This window comes from Dunckerocampus dactyliophorus, chromosome 10 (genome assembly GCF_027744805.1).
Source record: "Dunckerocampus dactyliophorus isolate RoL2022-P2 chromosome 10, RoL_Ddac_1.1, whole genome shotgun sequence".
In the NCBI taxonomy this organism is placed as follows: domain Eukaryota; kingdom Metazoa; phylum Chordata; class Actinopteri; order Syngnathiformes; family Syngnathidae; genus Dunckerocampus; species Dunckerocampus dactyliophorus.
In genome coordinates, this window is record NC_072828.1 from 16,726,821 (window position 1) to 16,748,116 (window position 21,296).

Here is a 21,296-nt window from a genome sequence, read left to right on the forward strand (position 1 = left end):
GTTTTAATGCAATGATGGATAAGCATTAGTTGGCTTCCATTGCATGTTTATTTCTAATATAGGACTTCACTTCACCACTTAATATGTGCATTGCCTTTTTGCCATGTCTCCAAAAACTGCGTACGTCAGCTACAAAGGTGGCGTACCGTTGTGCACATTCTCACGTCAGGTTGTGTTTTTGCAGATCACATACTTTATGTGGAAAACGGCATACACAAGTGCGTGTGCAAGCTTTATGAGGACTCAGCTCCTGTCAGTGGTGCGTGAAGTCGGGTTTAAACACTTAATTGAGCACCTCGAACCTTGCTATATTATGCCTATTTTATTTTTATATTTTATCATGACTGCCTCCTCTGACTGCACGTCATTGGTATAATGTAAGAGTTGTTTTTTTTTTTAAGCAACTGATTGGTGTAGTGGGTAACGACGTTGGCACATGGCACAGGGAACTGGTTTGAATCAAGAGTAAATGGCAAAATATGGCAATATATATTTTATTAATATTTTTTTTGTGTACTTTTTTTACGATACTGGCCTTCACAGTGTCTGCCAAAACAAATTCTGGCTATTCAAGTCCCCACTGAAGGCCCAGGTACCGCCACTGCTGTCTATACATTCACTTCATATCAAAGTAAACACAAAAATAAACTGTGGTGTCCAAGTGCAAGAAAAAAATGCTTTACCCAACATGCCAAATGCAAGAACATTCAGGATTATTTTCCACACCGTGGGGGAAAGATTTGCCTCCAAAAGGTAGCCACAACAGTAAACAGCTGCTGTTCCATCATACACCTGCAGAATAACAATCAGCCTCCACAACTAGCTTCTCATCACTTTGGTCAACAACAGGAGACAAAATGTTGCTGGGAGGTGAATGAACAATGGAAAACACGGACATTGAAATATTTATTAGGACATGATTGTAGCCATTTTATTCTGCTCAAATGTAATGATAACCAAACGGTGATAGTATTTCATACTGTGACTTAATGGTAAATGGTCTTTGACTTGTATAGCCAGCACTTTGACACTGCTTGCACATTTGCCCACTGATGACGCAGCATCAGGAGCAACTAGGGGTTCAGTATCTTGCCCAAGGACACTTCCACATGATCACGGGAGGACAGAGGATCGAACAACCTTCAGGTTGGGAGACGACCACTCACTTAAAAGTTATTAATGCTTCACAACCACAGGGTGCACCCTGAAGCAAAAACGATCGTTGCTTACAGACACTAAGCTCAAACTCACAGAAATGTACCAAATTGTCATCTCAAAATGAATCATTAATCAATTAGGGATTGGGCTAGAGTCTTTAGTTCCCATTGAATGTTATTATTTATTTATTTATTATTATTTTATTTATTTATTATTGTTGTTATTGATCATATCAAGACATATTGGAAAATTCTGTGCCGAGCTGCAACAATTAATCGATGAATCGATGATTTATAGATTATACAGTTAATCGACAACTATTCTTGTATTTGAATAATCATTTTGTTATTTAAAAATGTAAATATCCTCTGATTTCAGCCTCTCAAATATAAATATATTTTCATTTCCTTAGTCTTCTATGAAAGCAGACCTATTATCTTTGTGTTTTAAGCAAAACAAGACATTCACACACATCATCTTTGACTTTGGAAAACAGTCAGACATTGACTGTTGATGGTTCCAACCACTAACTGTTGGCGTTTGGTTTACATAAATTTGGTTTGTCTACAACTTAATTAATTAATTGAAACAACAAGTGAAAAATTCATCGACTAAGAAGATAATCGATGATTGCAGCCCTAAATCTACGCCTCCAACTACGTGAGAATAGTTACGGGAAGGCCCTTTCCCGCTTTGCTTGGAATGCCCTGACCTCAACCCCATCAATGAAAAAACTTTGGAAGACCTATATCAAGAGTTTCAAGTTTCAAGTTTCAAGAGAGTTTTATTGTCATGTGCATGGTAAAACAGCAGTTATACCATGCAATGAAAATCTTATTCTGTTCATTCTCCCAAGGAAAAGAAAGAAAAACACAAGAAAGAATAAGAACATAAGAAACATAAACACATATACATAAATACCAAGAAATTAAGCAACAACAACAGAAGAGACATTAATGCAAGTAAATAATACAAATAAATAAATAAATAAATAAAGTGCTATGAGTGTGTGTTGCGTGTGGCGTGTCTGAGTGCTTCATTGAGAAGCCTGATGGCCTGTGGGTAAAAGCTGTTTGCCAGCCTTGTGGTCCTGGACTTCAAACTCCTGTAGCGTCTGCCTGATGGCAGGAGTGTGAATAATGAGTGTTGTGGATGTGTGCTGTCCTTGATGAGGTTGTGTGTTCTGCGTAGGACTCTAGATGTATAAATGTCTTGCAGTGAGGGGAGGGCTGCCCCAACAATGTTCTGTGAGGTCTTGATCACCCGCTGGAGTGCCTTCCTATCACGTGTTGTACAGTTACCGTACCAAACAGTGATGGAGGCGGTAAGGACACTTTCGATGGTGCATCTGTAGAAGCAACTCAGGATTGTGGTGGACATGCCAAATTTCCTCAGTCTTCTCAGGAAGTACAGTCTCCTTTGGGACTTCTTCAGAATTTGTTGGGTGTTGTGAGACCAGGTGAGGTCCTCGCTGATGTGTGTGCCAAGGAACTTGAAGGTTTTCACCCTCTCCACCTCAGTCTCACCAATAAACAGGGGTCTATGTGGCTCCTTTTCCCTTGTTCTTGGGTCGATGATCATCTCTTTAGTCTTATCTGTATTGAGAAGGAGATTGTTATCACGACACCAAGCTATGAGGTCCGCCACCTCTCTTCTGTATGATGTTTCAACACCACCAGTGATCAGTCCGATGACTGTAGTGTCATCCGCAAATTTAATGATGCTGGTGTTGTTCTGGGAGGCCACGCAATCGTAGGTGAAGAGCGTGTAGAGGAGTGGACTCAGCACACACCCCTGTGGGGTCCCAGTGCTCACAATTCTTGAGCTGGATGTGCGGTTGTGGACTCTGACTGACTGGGGTCTGCCTGTGAGAAAGTTAAACACCCAGTTACAGAGGGAGGGAGACAGGCCAAGTGTGAGGAGCTTATTTGTGAGTTTGTGGGGGCTGACTGTATTAAAAGCGGAGCTATAGTCTATAAATAGCATTCTGACGTATGTGTCCTGGCCCTGTAGGTGAGAAAGGGCTGTGTGGATGGCAGTGTTGACTGCATCATCCGTGGACCGGTTCTGGCGATATGCAAACTGTAGAGGGTCCACAGTTGCCGCCGGGATGCTCTTTTTGATGTGGGTCATGACTATTCTTTCAAAGCACTTCATAACAATAGGAGTGAGTGCTATAGGGCGATAGTCATTCAAGCAGGTCACGTTGCTCTTCTTGGGTACGGGCACTATGGTGGTGGACTTAAAGCAGGTCGGTACAGATGCTTGTGCAAGCGACAGGTTAAATATGTCAGCAAGCACATCAGCTAGCTCTGATGAGCAAACCCGAAGTGCACGTCCTGAGATGTTGTCTGGGCCTGCTGCTTTTCGTGGGTTTGTTTTGTTTAGAACCCTGCGCACATCAGCTGATGTCACCATGAGAGGTGCGTCCTGTGTGCTCCCCAGGTTCAGCCACCCTCTCTGCTCATCAGAAGTTTGGGTGTCAAAGCGGGCATAGAACTCGTTCAGCTCATCTGGAAGTGTGGTTTGGCTGGACGTGGCTACGCTACTCTGCTGTCGATAGTCTGTGATGTGCTGGAGCCCCGCCCACATGCGCCGAGGGTCTGAGGTGGAATAGTAGCCCTCCAGCTTCTGTCTGTACTGTCTTTTGGCCTCCCGTATGGACCTCCTCAGGTCATATCTGGCCTTTTTGTAGTCATCAGCGGTGCCCATGACAAATGCAGTCGAACGAGCACGTAGCTTAGCCCTTACATCACAGTTCATCCACTGTTTTTGGTTAGGGTATTTTCTGTAATACTTGGTGGTGGTAACAGTCTCTATACATGTGCTAATGTAGCCAGTAACAGCAGAAGCATATTCATCCAAATCAACAGTACAATCTTCCCTCCCCGCTGCAGTTTTAAACACATCCCAGTTTGTGCAGCCAAAGCAGTCCTGAAGTACTTGATCAGTTTCTTCATTCCATACTTTAACTGCTGTACTTACAGGGGGAGCTTTTTTGAGAAGTTGTCTGTACGTTGGATAAAGGAATATAGAGATGTGGTCAGCCTTTCCAAAGTGGGGTCTTGGAACAGCCTTCAAAGCACCTTTCATGTTGCAGTAGACTTGGTCCAGGATGTTATTTTCCCTTGTGGGAAAGCTCACATACTGGTAATATTTGGGGAGGACAGTCCTGAGGTTACAGTGGTTGAAATCGCCAGATATAATGAATACAGCGTCTGGGTGTTTGGTCTCGTGTTTATCGATGATGTCATGCAGGAGGCCTAGTGCATTAGCAGTGTTAGCTCGTGGTGGGATGTAAACAGCAGTTAAATACACAGCGCTAAACTCACGAGGTAAATAAAAAGGTCTGCATTTCACCATCAGCAGCTCAATGTCCTGCGAGCAGTGCTTTTCCATCGTCTGTACGTCTGTGCACCACCGTTTGTTTACGTAAACACAGACGCCGCCACCTCTGTGTTTACCAGACGCTAAAGTCCGATCTCCCCGGTAAGCAGCAAATGATTCCAACTGGATCGCCGAGTCCGGTATATCCTCCGTCAGCCAGGTTTCTGTGAAGGTGAGGACACAGCATTCCCTGATCTCACGTTGAGCTGTAATCCTTGCTCGTAGTTCGTCCATCTTGTTTTCAAGAGAGCGGACGTTGGCTAGCAGCAAGCTTGGTAGCGGTGGCCTAGTCGCTCTAGCTTTTAGCCTAGCATGCAGGCCGGCTCGCTTGCCTCGTTTACGCCTCGGATGCTTTGCTCGCCGGGTATTCAGCTCACCGGGGCCGCAGGCTGCTGCGTTCTCCCGGCGCAGAAGAAAGGCAAAGTCTGAGAGGCTAAATGAAAGTTCATGGTGAACCCTGCCGATGTTCAAAAGTGTCTCCCTGTTGTAATGTACTGCGTGAGTGTGTTGAATGTCCAAAATGAACAATAAGATAGCAAAAAATAGAAAAACACGGGAGAGTGTCACAGAGACGTCTGCCACGGAGGGCGCCATCTTTGGAAAATCAGATATCAGAATATCAGAGTTTATCATGAGTTTCAGTGTCATGCCCTCTCTGATAAGACCTCACAAAATTCTCAGACACACTCCAGCACCTTAAAGACACTCATACCTGCAGAGGACCAACTCTATATTTTATTTTGTCCATATTGTCTAACTGATGCATGACACAAACATACATATATTTCAGTAAAAAATATTTTTTTATATCAAATGATGAGGCAAAATTATAGCCATGCAGACAAAGCAATATGAGCATCCTATTTTTACCCATGGCTCCACTCTTTTATAGCATTATTGATTGGGCTGCATAAACCATGAAAAGCCCTGAAGGAATATTGCTGACAGAGGAGCCACAGGAGAGCAGTGAAAAGACAGAGAGGTTTATGATTCTTATTTTAACTTCCCACATTCGCTACTGTTGGGTTTGCGCTTGGCCTGATTCATTCGCTCTCTGACACTCAAGAACTTTTCATTCATGAGATGGGGCACCATCTCTTTTACAGACATGTGTATGTGTGCGGCAGTCGGTCAGCACATCGTCACACATCACAATGGATAGGTGGCTCGATAGAATGAGTCAAGCAGTGACTTAAAAGATTACAAAATGCTCCATAAATAGAGGAATTTATGGGTTGTGCAGCAAGTCTCCACACACGCAGATTCCAGTGAAAGCTAGGTTTTAATTATCCGGAGCGATTGTTCTCAGCTCTGTAATAGTCAGAGGGGCTAATTGAATTAAATTGAGGCATAACTCACGCAGGAGGAACTAGCGATCCAAACAGCTGTTCCGGCCTTCATGTGGCTCGCCACAGAACATGTGGGACAGCTGTACTTTAATTACAGTGGCGCAAAAACCAATAAAAGGGACAGAGTGGGACGAAGACAAAATGATCTTAACGAGAGATGAGGGGTAAAACGGAGCATGGGGGCGTTGTGTAATGTGCATGTGTTTGTCTATGTCAGTTTCGACTATGCTCCCTTAATTACTGCACATCCATCTGAGTGAGTGACTTATGTGCTCTTTGTCATGCACAAACATATAAGGGGGGGGGGGGGGGGGGGGGGGGGGGGGGGGGTTGTGCACAAAGTTTGAGCACAAATGCAGGATTTGCTTGAAATTTCTCACACTCATCCGCTATAACTTTAGGCTGAATCACCACAGAGGACTGGTTGAAAAACATGGCCACCATTAAGTTAATTAGTTGACCATAAGCCACTGACTATTTGTCCAATGATTATGAAACTTTACATGCATTGCATGCATTGCATGTATTGCTATTACATGCATTGCATGCAAACATTTCATTAATGAATCAATAATTGTTCGGTTATCCAATTAATCAACAATTATTTTGGTATTCAATAAATGTTTTTTTTTGTTGTTTAAAAATGTAAATATTTTCTGATTTCAGCCTCTCAGATGTGAATATTTTTTTTTATTTCCTTCATCCAAAAGCAGACATATTATCTTTGTGTCTTACGCAAAACAAGATATTCAGACACATCAGCTTCGACTCTGGAAAACAGTGATCGACATTTTTGCCTCTTTTCTGATATGTTTGTGTTTGTGTTCGGTTAATATTGATTTGGTCCGTCTATGGCCTAACCAATTACTCGATTAATCAAAACAAGCTTCATATTAGAGATCGACCGATATGGGTTTTTCAGGACTGATACCGATTATTCGTAGCTAAGGAGGCCGATAACCGTCATTTGGAGCCGATATTCATCTGCAGCAAAAGTGTAACAATTGACGTAAAAATGTTGAATGATACACTTAACTTCGTCTAACTACCTAAGGCATGAATTTGAATAAAAACTTAAAAAGCTCCCTGAAATGTTTACACAATAAATAAAGTAATATTTATATATATAACTTATCTTTGTTTTAAGTTACAAAATAACAAAAAGTACTTAGAACATTGTAAATAACTACAAAATTATGGTAATTCCTCATTTATCACAGTTAATTGGTTCAAGCCCCGAGTGAATTTGCGCAAAGTAGGATTCCTTATTTATAAATCAAATATTTCCGTAGCATGCTCCCCGTATGCAACATGCTTGACATAATCTGAACCAAATAAGTTTATCTTGGTCTCATCAGACCACAAGACATGGTTCCAGTAACCCATGTCCTTAGTCTTCAGAAAACTGCTTGCGGGCTTCTTTTTTGCATCATCTTCAGAAGAGACTTCCTTCTGGGATGACAGCCATGCAGACCAATTTGATGCAGCGTGCTCCATATGGTCTGACCAATGCCAGGCTGACCCCCGCACCCTTCAACCTCTGCAGCATTGCTGGCAGCGTACGGCAGCAGCAGAGGTAGACCAACTTCCTGAATCAGACGTTTTGACCTTAGTTGTTCCATTGTACATAATAAAACATACCATGTTTTATTAGGCCGCACGGTGGTCTAGTGGTTAGCACGTTGGCCAACACAGTAACAGCTTGGAGATCGGGAAGACCTGGGTTCGATTCTCCCTTGGGCATTTCTGTGTGGAGTTTGCATGTTCTCCCCGTGTGCGCGTGGGTTTTCTCCGGGTACTCCGGCTTCCTCCCACATTCCAAAAACATGCAGGTGAGGTTAATTGACGACTCTAAATTGTCCATAGGTATGAATGTGAGTGTGAATGGTTGTTTGTCTATATGTGCCCTGCGATTGGCTGGCGACCAGTCCAGGGTGTACCCCACCTGTCGCCCGAAGTCAGCTGGGATAGGCTCCAGCATGCCCCCGCGACCCTAATGAGGAAGAAGCGGTATAGAAAATGGATGGATGGATGGATGTTTTATTAGACTATTTCATCTGATTACCGCTTGCTACTGGGCAATATCATACTTTGACAATACAATTTGCCCTCATTTAACTTTAACCACGTTTGACAGCCTGTGTTTTGTGTATAAGAGCAGAAAATGCTGCTGCAATATTTTGTTTTATCTTGTTTGTCTTATGGTACAATATCTCCAGCCCAGGGGAAATGGTTCAAGTCAATAACCACACTGGTGGAATCTGCAGCTTTTTTCATTACACTGCATCTTTATTTACAATATAAACATCTTCCGTAGTACAAAAAAAATGTTGCTGACAATCAAACATTTGTATTTGTTGCATGTGCAACCAGCTCAAGATAAATTTTGACTTAGTGGGAAAGGATAGAATATCATAATCTATGTGAGTGACAGGATGCTATTCTGCTGATTGAGTGATCCTGTCTCTTTTTATCAAGGCCCACACGCACACACTCAGCTTGTGACAAGCAGAAAGAGGTAAAGCGGTGACCCATGATCACAGCTCCAACCTGAGACAGGAAGTCATCTATCATCCCTACTGTGCTTGTTCAGTGTACCAATCAGTCTCTGACATCACAGAGCATCACATATTGTGTCCCATGCATTTGGCTACAATAAGTAACCAAAATATTGCAAACACCCGTCAGTGCAATGTAGCACAGTTCTTACCACCACACTGCAAACTACAACCAAAATAATAAACATATTGTCAAATTAATACCTCTCTGACAGTGTCAATCAAAACTGAGCAACTGTTTTTGTAACTTTTGATAGAGCTCTTGTATTGGATCTCTAACATTAGATTACGCAGGTGAGTGTGTATCCTGATGACAAGCCAGTAAATACTGTACACAGATAACGCCAGATGCATGAAAACAAGTCAGTGAACGTTCAGTTATAAAACCACCAAAATATTTCACGGCAAACTTGCACCGGCCAGCTGCAGTCAAAATAAACACAAATGCGTGAAGAAGTGTTGAAGCGTAACACAAATATAGACAACTCCCACATACTCACTGACTGTGTCCCATTGCGATTATTCCCTTTCGTTGACTGAATCACATCATATTTACATGCCACTCAGCTGGAATTGAACAGAAGGAGGCGTGCGCAAGCGAGTACACGCATGCACACATAACATTTTGTACATCACATAGTCTACCAAGTGAATCTAAAGAAGGCTGTTGACTCTAAAATCTAAAATTAAAACGAATGCTTGACATTCTGGTAGGCTGGTGCCAAAGATTAATTATAGCCGTCTTTAACTTTGCACTTGGCACCATCAGTTTTGCACTCTAATGCGACATACCAACTACTAGGACACACCAGTTAAGTTTGCTGGAGGTTACTTTGAACCACTTTGTGTCAACTGCGCCATATACAATAAAGTGGCAGTGATGATTTGGTAAATGAGCCTCAGGTTGCTGAAGCTTGCAGCATGTTAGTGGGTGATTGCTTCCTATTTTTAGATGATGTACAGAGGTTATTCTCGGGATCCCCAAACTGGCCCAGAACAGGGGGCACTGGGTACAGAAGTATGTGTCTATGATGTGTGTGTGTGTGTGTGTGTGTTACTACACAGGGAGTGTTCTTACTTTCAGTAGATGGGGCTTGGTCCTGGGCTGCATACAGCATATCCTTGAATGCCTGATGAGGAAAAAGAAATGCAAATACTGAGCACAGCTTCAATTGTTTGGAATCACTAAAGCAACACAACAGAAAGATGCCTATAGGAAACTGTAAGTCAAGCATACCAAACATCAGCAGCCACCAAATGTAAGAAAAATCTATCATCCTATCACATTTGCTCCACTTTTGAGAGAAGAACCTCCTTGATCTCATGGACATGACACTGCCTCATGTATATATCCACCACTTCACAGAGGACAGCTTTAAACACATTTTTAAAAACAGGCTTTGCTGCGCATCTTAAAATGACGCTTGTGGCTCTGTTGCTCTGTCAACGATTCGTCAGTCAGCGCCACATGTCTGAGCTCTATGTTTTATCATTTTGTTTCATTTCAGCAAATAGGCTAACCTAGCATAATGTTGCTGTTAAAATGTGACTGTATTGACAGTTTAATATGGGACCTTTAAGTGTGAACATATGAGAAATTGTTGATCAGATGTTTAATATAGGGTTTTTACACAACTTCATGGGGTGATTTATTACATTATTCAACCACCTGTCAAGTTTTTCCAGCACATTTCGGCAGTAGTAAATTACATACAGTATTTACACAAACTCTGTACACTAAGTCCCCAACTTACGAACATCCGACATGTGAGCATTCGGAGATACGAACGCAAGCTGACTGGTCTGTATTTTCATGAATTTTGCCTTTTGGAACTTCATATTTATACTGCTCCATGCTTGACCAGTAGAGGGCACTGTGACACTGCTGATGGGACCAACAGGTAGTGGGAGAAGAGGAAGAGGAGAGAGGAAGGCTAAGTTGCAGTTGTATGATACAACCCGGACAGAGCGTGTGATTAAAGTTTATGAAGAGTTAATAGGCCTTCTTAATTCTACACCACCCACAGAACACTACCTCTTTTAGAAGAGTCTAACGATGACGACCATTTGTCTTTTTTTTCAATATCTCCTCCTCCTCCTCCACCACAACGACGTATGCTCGACCAGTCCTCTTCAAAGGTAAATAACATTTATCCTTACGTATTATTATATCATTTTTATTATTGTTTTTTTCATTAATTATCCTCGTTTAATATTACTGCTGCATCCAAACTCATATTTACATACATACGCTTATACTGTATATATGTATACACGTACATGTAGTACCTATATCATTGGTAATATTACATTTTCCCCGACTTAAGAACAAATCGACTTGCGAACGGTCGTCTGGAACCAATTGTGTTCGATGGTTGGGGACTTAGTGTATATGCAAATGATACTTTTTAGTTTATCATGATAAAAACGATAGATCAACTTCTGTTTTGTGACACCAGAGTGAGAAGAAATTAAAGGAAAACACACAAAAGATGGCAATTTGGTTTTTGGTGGTAAAGAACTACAAATATATCCAACATTGAGATTCATGTATGCAACTGGCCTGGAAGACAAAAAAATCTATCAAGGCTGCTTGAGACAACTCGACATCATATCAACATGTTGCAGGAATCAAATACAACCACAATAATAGACATGTTCTCAAAATTTAAAAATGAGTAAACTTTCTGATAGAGATCTTGTGTTGGATCTCACTGAATTGTGCAGGTGTACAAAATTAAGTGATCACTTGAGCTCTCGATGGTCTAATTCCTGATCAAATGTAAACAAAAATCTAAGAAACAAATACCTGCTACACTTAAACCACTGCCGTTCTACTATTTTCATGATGAAACCAAGGTTTTGCACTACTCCCTAATTTCGTACCAAGGCGTGAGTTGCTGAGATTCGACTGAAATACGCCATTCCAGGATACAATTATAAACGCGGGCTCGGTACAGTATGCCAACTGCAAATAATTCTCCAACAAAAGTGGTCCTGTTACGTTGACAATTATCCATTAAACCCGCCCAAGCCTTACATCCCTAAAGACACACTAACCGCTGCTGCAGACTTTCATCATTTCTCTCAAGAGCATTCCCACGCGGACAGGGCCACAGTGTTAAGGTAATGTGATATAACATTAATGACGCCTAGTGACCAGAATACTACATATAACTTGTCTTTCAAGATTTTTTTGACTAACAATAGGCCATAGTCAACCACAAACAGGAATCATTTATTTATTTATACATTTTTGGGATGACTGTATTATTGATCGTAAATTCATTTAGAATGATTATATTAGCCGCTTTATGCTATCAAATGATCTCTGAACTGTGAATTTTTGATAGGCACCTCACTGGACACAATAGACAATATATGACCTTCTGTGCACAAAAATGTATCTGATCGGCCCCTCTTTAACATATGTAGCGCTGGCCAGTTACATTGAAACATAATGATGACTGGCGCATCAAATAACCTATATGTGTCAAACTCAAGCCCCGGGGGCCAAATCTGGCCTGTGCTGCAATGTCATCCAGCCCACAGAACTGTTTGGAAAATAGCATTGACTTGCCCCACCTAACAGACCTTAATAAAGTGTTTACAGCGATCTACGCAATTACACGATTCATCTGGTACAAACTACTCCTTTGGCAGTTTAATTTTAGAAGTGGAAACAATTTTGGATACAGCACAAAAATTCACAACCATTTTTAATAAGGGTGCCAGATTCAGACCAAAAGTCAAAAGTAAACTGTGCATGACTAAAAACGGCAGCACTTTAACTATTACACGCTGTCTTTATAAAATAACACCTTCCATCCATCCATCCATCCATCCATTTTCTATACTGCTTCTCCTCTTTAGGGTCACAGGGGCATGCTGGAGCCTATCCCAGCTGACACCTTAAAGAGGCATAAGACAGTCAAAAGTGATCATTTTAACTACAGCAAAGTATGCTGGGAAATGCATAACCTGCCCATTCCATGGCTGCGACCTCTTCCGGGGTACTCATTGATTGTGATGTTTTTGTGTTGATATAAAATACTGTAGCTTTTGTCCGGACGTTGAGAGAATGACAATGGGGTAGTCGATCAACAATGACTTTATTTAAACGAACAGCCATGCCAAAACAACCATAGTCGTATATCCGCAGACTATCGGAAAGTAGAAATCTCAACCAGGGATGAACAGACATGTTTCCCCCACTCTGATGTTAAAAAAAAAAAAAAAAAAAGTACATCCACATGAGTGAAGTTTTACAAAAATGTATGTCCACATAAAAACGCATTTACCAGCGGTCATGTGCATTTTGTCCCAACCTGAAAACACAACCACAGGGGTGCATTATATCGGTATGTTCCAATTACGGCACTGCACGTGTAGGGAACCGAGATAAAAGGTGTGTCGGCTGCTTACTTATCTAGTCATCAGTGCTAATGAGACATTTTCTCAAAATCTGACAATACTAACTGCTATTTTTTCAGCCTGGATTATTGGGGCATGTACAGTACTGTCATGTTGGCAACATCAAACAAGCATCTGTGTGTGTGCACTGATGATGCATAAGAGTGTGCTTCATTCGCCAATTATGTTGTTGAAAAGGACAAGAAGATGTTAAGGTTTTTAATACTTTCAATATGCAGATATATACAAGTGTTGAAAATTTCAACAAAAATAATGAGACTGATACAAAGTTCGGGGGTGGGGTGGGGGCTAAAGTCCAGTTCGGCCCACAATCTAAAGTAGGCTTTTACTTTTGGCCCCCCCTGTGATTGAGTTTGACACCCCTGAAATAACCAATTAAATTGTAATGGGTGTGCTTTTGTCGTAAAACTGCTGCATAATGGAGAAAATGTGGACTGTGTAAACTGTATGTCAGTGGTGCATGAATGTTGCACCTTCAAAGGAGAATTCAGAATTCATTCTTGTCAGCGTATTCAAACTCCTATTCTTGTGTGTCAGTGCCACTGAGACAGATTCTGACTGTTGGGGATACATATTCAGCTTGTTAGTTTTCAAAAGCTATGCTTCCACTCCAAATGATTCAATGGAAGCCTTACGCTTGCTTTGAGTATGAATTTTCAAGGAGTTTTAGCCAGAAAAAAAAAAAATCCCAGAATGCTAAGGGGTTAATAAATTTGTTCCATGCAGGGATAATAGGTGCATGAAACTGGAGGATAATTCAAAGCTGGCTCCTTTCAACAGATTTGTACCAATCAAAGTAACCACTGAATCACGTTCCTTAAAAATAAAGATGCTTTTCAGCTGAATCGCTCCACTGGATGAAAAAAATATATGTAGGGCTCTTAAACTTTAAGATTCATGATGCATGCAAATTTAAGACAAAAAAATCAACACTTCGAATGACAACCTGCAGGGAGCTTCCCTGTTGTATAATCTGATGTTATCAAAGCACACTGAATCCAGGTGCTGCTTTCTGACATCAAGAGAGCAGCATGAGTCATTGAGTGTGGAGGTGGACTGTTGTGTGTTAGTCGCGGCCTGCGTTGCTGCTGCTTAAAGTTCCATGCATTCATCCGCCACTGGAGTGGCTTACACTCCCCATACTAATAGGAGGAAAATAGATATTCAGATCGAGTCGAGGGAGGTGTTCATTAAGATGGAGGTATCGCCATGGTGATGGTAGTCATAGAAAATGGGAGGGAGGGGGTTAGCCCTATGGGGAATTGAGATAAACCTGCAGGCCTGCCAGTAATCAGTGCTGAAACCTGTAGACAATAACTAATCCAAGCCTAATGGGGGCTATCGCTTTGAATGACTATGCACTAATGTAATGCATCCTGACGAGACACGACATGCTTGTGCTTCACACTGCAGTGTCCAGTCAATGGAATATCATCATGGCTGTCTTCCGTGACATGTTGAGTGGGCACCAAACTAAATACTTGAGTGGTGGATGGTCAAATAATTCCACTTAGATGCTTGAGGTCATTGTGCTTGAGGAGATGAGAGTGTTTGTCTAAAGAGATCTGCAGTTCAAACAGAATCACTTAATTTCATGGTGGCTCTGAACCTGCGAGTGGATCCCTGTGATGAAGCCAGGGAGGATGGTGAAGGAGGAGGAGGAGGAGGAGGAGGAAGAAAGGGCAGGTCTGGGACCAGATGTCCTCCCGATGGGGGAGGAACGACAGGGTGAGGGTGGGAGGGAATGGGGGAGGTTCTCAGCAGTTGTCTTGCCAATGCCTGTTGTCTACATGATGTTCATATTGTTCATACACGCTGATAAATCACACTTTGCTTGCTTATAGAATGAAGAATGTACAGTCCACACACACACACACACAAACACACACAGAAACCAGTGGAATCACAAAGGCATCTGTCTTTAAATCCAAATATCACCACTCGCCTAGTTTGAATTGCAAATATAAGCCATAACCACTTCACTACTCCTCCTCATCATCACAATCATTATGGAAGGTTACATGAGTGATTGGACTGCTGATGTGAATGCAAGTGCCCTGGCTCGCCCACACAGACATTCACACTGTATACAGTATGTGTATTATATTATTATTATAGTCTGTTAGAAACAACACACCATTATGCAACGTACACTGACAGTACGCGATCAGTTACTTAATTTGATTCAACTTTCTTGATCGGGTAAAATTATCAATTCATTCTATTATTCCAGTGTAACAGTGTCCGTTTTCATAGGAATAGGTTTTTGATTCAAATTATCGCTAAAAACATGTCTCTATTTTCATACACGGTCTCGGTTAGTACGGCAAAACAGTGCGCCTAACAAACTAGTCCAAGGAAATTGAGCGCCCAAACAAAGCATCCACAAGTTAGTGACTCAGTCTCTGTGAAGAATGGATAATGATTCTTTTAGTGCTGGGACACTATAGACATATTCCAGCCAGAGAATGCTTTGATCATCTTTATTATGTGTGGGTGGGTGGTTTATTTGTTCATAGAATGAAACAGAACAACTCGTATCTGTCCCCTTTCTTCCTCTTAATAAGCAGTGTGCGCCATACACTAATGAGGCAATCAAGAGCACGGCGTATTCCGGAGTGTTAAGAGGAATCTGCCTTTTTTCTTTTATTAAATACAGATGCAAAAATAGTTATAAGCGCCAGATCTTTGAAAAGCAAGTTGTGAAACACTATTGAATTCAAGGCAGAAGTCATAGCAAAGTACAAATGTAGAGTCTGTTACAATAGGATTGTAATGTAAAGGTTCACTAGTTAACACACGTTGCATAACTGATAGTGAGCCAGGCTTGTGTGTGTAATGATGATTGTACCTTCTACTGAAGTTTACAATAAAGTTCAAGGGCGCAACGATACCGCTGTGTGTCGCTCTTGCGTCGCCTCTCCTCCTCTCTCCACTCCTCACCATGTTCATCAACAAGGAATTCAATGTTTGAATTAAATTAAACGTTCATTCATCCATTTCATTCGTCATCAAGCGCGCCGTATAGGGGGGAATAGTTAGAACAATTTGATCCTGACGGCACCCGTTTGTCATTTTTATGTATTTTGCTTGCTGCATTTGAAGTATCATGAGTGGTCATAAGGAGTTTTCACATTTTCCCAACAGCCTCTCTCCAATTGCTGTCTGCTTCTAATTAACCACTTGTCCCTTTGTGATTTAGGTATATAAACGGCCTAGCGATAAATAGAGCATTTATGCTATCTACAATGAATGGACCAAATATTTTGCAGTTCTACATAATTATGCACTACAACAATAATAATTTAATTGTATTGGATCAAATTTAATTATGCAGTTATACCTAATGTATGAACCTGCTTTATACCCTGGAATGCTATATACGTATTTAACATCTACAGTACATCTCAGGGTTTCCACTACATGTAATTGATGGTGGCAGAGCGTCACTACAAAATAAAAGCCACCACGCCTTAAAATTTTTTTTTTTTTTTCCAAACTTGAAAACAATTACTTTGAAAAAGATTTAAAATATCATAAAAACTTTTTCACTGCGCTTGATTTTCATAAGCATGCACCGGAATTGCCTGTCTGCCTTGCTGGCACTTGACCACTTGACGACACGTCTTGTGTTGACTTCCGCTTTGTTTCTTATTATCGGGAGAATGAATAATAGCCCGTAAAATGTGTAGTCAATTGATGACAGCTTGTCACATGCTGAGCCTATCAATGCCAGCGTGTGTGATCGCTCACGTTTCATCATTCCACTTTCTGGCATTTTTGTTTACATGCCTGGCTGGCAGCATCTAGCTAGCTCGGAGCTACAAGTGGTATTACGTTCAAGGGATACATCAATCATCAGTAATCCTCACAACTTACTTTTTTAAAGAGTCACTTAACAATCTTGCTCTCTTGTTCTCATTATAATGCTTATGGCTTGTCTTCAAAACACTAGTTGTGTGCAGTACCTGAAACACGTAGTGTGTACAGCTTTAGACAGTGACGCTATCACAGGGCTCTACATGGCCAATTATGCAAATTACATGATGGCATCATCTTAACATGAGATTGATGATTTGGAGCAGAACACACACATGAACAATGTTATTGTGACTAGACTTCACATTAAACGCAAGCCTTATACCAGGGTAGCTGAAAACAGAGGAGGATTGGAGCCCGATAAAATCTGTTTTGTTTTTTTTTTTTGTCAGTTTTTTACCTTCTACACCTATTTTACCACCGCAGAGTATGTGCCTTTTGTGTCAGTGAACAAAATGTCCATTAATTAAATGCAAACATGCTTACATTTATTGATGCAATCCATCGCTGGGTATTTTTTTTTTAATGGAATGTCAGCCTCTGCACACATTGCTACAAAATCCGGCCGATCTTTATATCCTTACACGTTAAAACCGATGTTATCCACCAATCTTATCTACCTCCGCAAAGGTCTGATAGTCAGCCACTGTGGCCTTTTGCTCTGCCAGACTGACAGCTAGCAATCGAGGTAAGGCTAAAGCTAAAGCTAGCTGGAGCAAAGAGCCAAGATGAATACAGTTCAGAAAACTCATTGTGTAACCAAATGTAACCACAGGAAGTTCCTGGAAGTTCCGGAATGTAAGTTAGTAAGTATGTCTGCAACAAATAAACCATACCACACATCTCTCTTCTTTAGCAGGAGCCTCAAGAGTGGACTTTATGTAATTGTCACTCGTTCATCACGGTTAATTGGTTCCAGACCCGACCGCGATAAGTGAATTTCCGCAAAGTAGGATTCAATATTAATAAATGAAATATTTTCATAGTTAAGAGCATAGAAAACCTGTTTACGACTTTGTAAATACGATTTTTACCATTATTAGAGCCCTGTAGACATGAAAAAACACCCCTATAGGGACTTTTACACTGCTATTACTGTTTGTTTACAACACATTGCTCAACTCTAATGCGCAAGATATGGGATTACTACAGGGACATAAGAGACGGACGCCACTTTAAACACAGAATTCTACCAAGCAACGCTCCCTCTGAGTTGCACGCGGACAAAGAAGCCAAAAACTTACCACATCCCCATGTAATGGGAGGACAACTTCTTTTCACTACGCCATGTTGGTTATGCCATGGCTGACTCCATGCAGTGTGAAGGTAATGTTATATACTGTAATGTCATGTCTCATCAATGCAACATTACTGCAACTAATTTTACTAAAATTAGGACATAGTCAACCAGGAAACAGCAATCATTTATTAATTAAAGCGAGGGGCGACTGTATGCACATCTGCCATAGCAGCTAATTAGCTTCTAAATTCATACCAATCCCACAGACTAAACCTCACACGTAATTAGGCCATCACTCAATCGGCTTGTCGATTCCTCTGCATTCACGTGAGGTTCCTTCTTAAATAAAACTGTGATGATTACTGGAACAGCCGTTTTGCTGCATTGTGAATTGCATGGTCAGTATGAATAGACACAATAGTGAGGAGGCAAGTGAAAGCTGGGAAGCAGGTTAATTAATCCAGCTGGCACATAAAGGAAGACATAAAAATGGACTTTAGTCTAGTCCATTTGAATGTAGAAAGCTGTTTCACACATAAAACACAAAAAGCAGCCTTGTGGATGTGTAATATTTAAATGTAGGAACTTCAGTTGGTGGAAAAATGACTCAAAGAATAAACTAAAATGTCATAGCAATCAAACGGAATGAAACATTTTGAGAAAATATGAAGCTACAAGAGTGATGTATTATATGTATGTTTTTGTCATTAGTTTATGCTGTGATCCCTGCAATTCAGCAGTATTTTATGTGGTTAAAAGCTCGAGGTGACACAGGTGTCTCACCGCCACGCCCACTCAGACACATCCTTGCCTACACAAGCTATAAAAATATGACCAAATGGGGAAAAATGCAAACTCTAGAATTGAAAATGTGTCTCTCTGCATAATTCAACAATAGCTGGTCACATACAGATGCACCCAGTCCATGAATCTTAATCAGATGGATCACTGTTTATGTTACATTTACAAAAACCTATTGTAATAATTAGAAGTGTGTTGTACATGACTTAATTCAAAAATAAAAGTGAAAGTGTACGTGCCTAACATGTTATTTTGTGACTAATGCACAATTTCCACATATTATGTAACCAATTTATGTATGCTGTATAAGAGACTATTATCTATCTATCTGTCTGTCTGTCTGTCTGTCTGTCTGTCTATGTATGTATCCATCTATCGACCACCGGCCATGTGTGCTGCGATGAAGACTGGAGGTGTAAAATGGCTGTTTGACCATACATCTGTCCCTGGTATCACTCTATAGATTACAAAAACCTGACATAACAAAAACCAATTACCAATAAGAACACCCAATAACAAAACAACCATAATAATATATTGTACATGCAGTTATTTATATACTTCTATTTCGCATGTTAAACACTTATATGACATTTTAGCACACCTTTCGAAGCCAAAACCTGCTTCAATCACACAATGACAGAAGCAAAACACGTACAACTATCTGCTATTTGCAATTATGCAACTCAATGATTATAGGTCATGTTTCCAAAATAAAAAACAGGTGCAAAAAACAGTCTTGTAGGCCACTGAGCCAAGAGGTGAACAGGGTCTTTGTCTATAATTCACCGAGTTAAATGGAATGGTGCTGTCAGTGCACGTCTGCACTGAAGCTCTTAATGCACAGGCGGCAAAAAGGAAGGTGTGAAAATAAAATATTCCTATAAGAAAATAAATCATCTGCCAATACAGAAATGTCTAACAACTAACTTGATGTTTAACAACTGACTTGATAGAAATAAACAAAAAAAAATATATAAATAATAATAATAATAATATGATGAATAAAGGAAGACTTGAGCGAGTGCGTGTGAAATCCAGAATTTATATGAAATATTGAATGCGTTCAAGAAAAAACATTATAAGACTATGAAGTGAAACAATTTCTCTCAATTTGATGCTACTTGGACTTAAAAGGATGAATGCATTTAATTTTTTTTCCATTTGATTTCAAGCAATCTTGAATTTGAAATTTTAAAAAAACAGGTGCAATATTTATTGTAATTCCCCCTGAAATCCTAGAAATCATTTAAGTGGAGAATTTTCTTTGTTGGTGGTTAATTCAACTGTTAATTTCAGTGTTATTAAATGAAAGTCAACCAGCCGCAATAAAGCTGAATGAAAAGCCAATTATCCTTCCATTAACAATGGGACATCCTTCATCGTTGCCTGTCCCTTCCATTTTCCATGATGAAAATGTGTACGTTTTCAACTCCCTCTTGCACAAAATTACACATTCATAAATAGAAATATTTTGTGCTTATGCACGTAATCAACATCAGTAAATACATAAATGTTACCTCATATTGAAGGTACTGTTTTCTCCACTCAGGGGTGATGTGGGACGAAAGATGCTCCGCGAATTTCATAGTTGCAGCAACAAGAGTCCACTTTAAAGGGAATTAGATCCTTCTTCTCTTCTTTTCTGCACGCCAACTTGCTGGCTCAACATGCGGTGCGTCAGCCGGCTCGACCCGCTTGCTTCACTCTACTTCTGCTCCGCGGTCCCGCTCAGTGCTCTCCGAGCCGGTCCCGTCCCACATACTACTAACTATTCTTACCGAGGAGGGTTTAATTTTAAAGGAATTCGGAGATCAGGCTTTACTGATGGTATTGAGGGTAAGGCTCTGTGACTTTGTCCGGTTTGTCCCTCCGTGTGCGGGTCTGGGGACTCAGCGGTCCGCCATCAGTGACGTGTGTGCGTCATAGAGCGCGCTCTGTCAGCTGTCTCTGTTTGGACCTCCCGCTGCTACTTCCGCCCCATGCACTTTACACACTTTACTACCACAAGTTTATTATGGTGTTGATTGGAATCGTTGTGTATAATTAAGTTGTCTCACAATAAATAAAGAGATATTTTTGGATCATTTCCTGAGAGTGTATCTTCTTTCTCACTTCCTGTTCGCCCCTTGCTTGTCATTCAAACAGACTAATGGGCGCGGCTAACATATACATTTTTTTCATTGGCCAATGGGGCATTTATGATTGCGACCTACTAATTTTGCCTAGCAACATGTGGCCAGGTAAACGTTGAGTAATTTAGTGTTTGTATTTGTGTGTGCGTGTATGTGTGTGTATTTGTACGTTTTAAGCCCTTTTTAATTTTTTGATTTGTAAATTCACATAAGTATGTTTCTTTATAGTGTAAGATAAGATAAGATTTAAAATTTATATTTTAAACCTTATCAGTTAGTGAGTGGGGAAAAATGCATATAAAAACAAAAAACATACAAGGAAACTGCAGTAAATGATGGCCTGGACAACCATCTTAAAAGTAAAAGGTCATGACGTCATGTTGGCATATCTGTCAACATTTGCATTTGAAAACAT

The 21,296-nt window shown here is 40.6% G+C and overlaps 1 protein-coding gene across 1 annotated transcript in view; it reads right to left on the reverse strand.

The window, feature by feature from the left end:
- Positions 1 to 20,925, reverse strand: part of xpr1a (xenotropic and polytropic retrovirus receptor 1a) — an 88,597-nt gene extending 67,672 nt beyond the window's left edge. The window contains exons 1-2 of the mRNA XM_054788670.1: positions 20,267 to 20,925; positions 9,531 to 9,582 (exon numbers count right to left, since the gene is read on the reverse strand). Coding sequence (XP_054644645.1) covers positions 9,531 to 9,582; positions 20,267 to 20,335 — 121 coding nt within the window. The 5' untranslated portion in view covers positions 20,336 to 20,925. The remainder of the gene's footprint in view (positions 1 to 9,530; positions 9,583 to 20,266) is intronic.
- Positions 20,926 to 21,296: the final 371 nt, after the last annotated feature.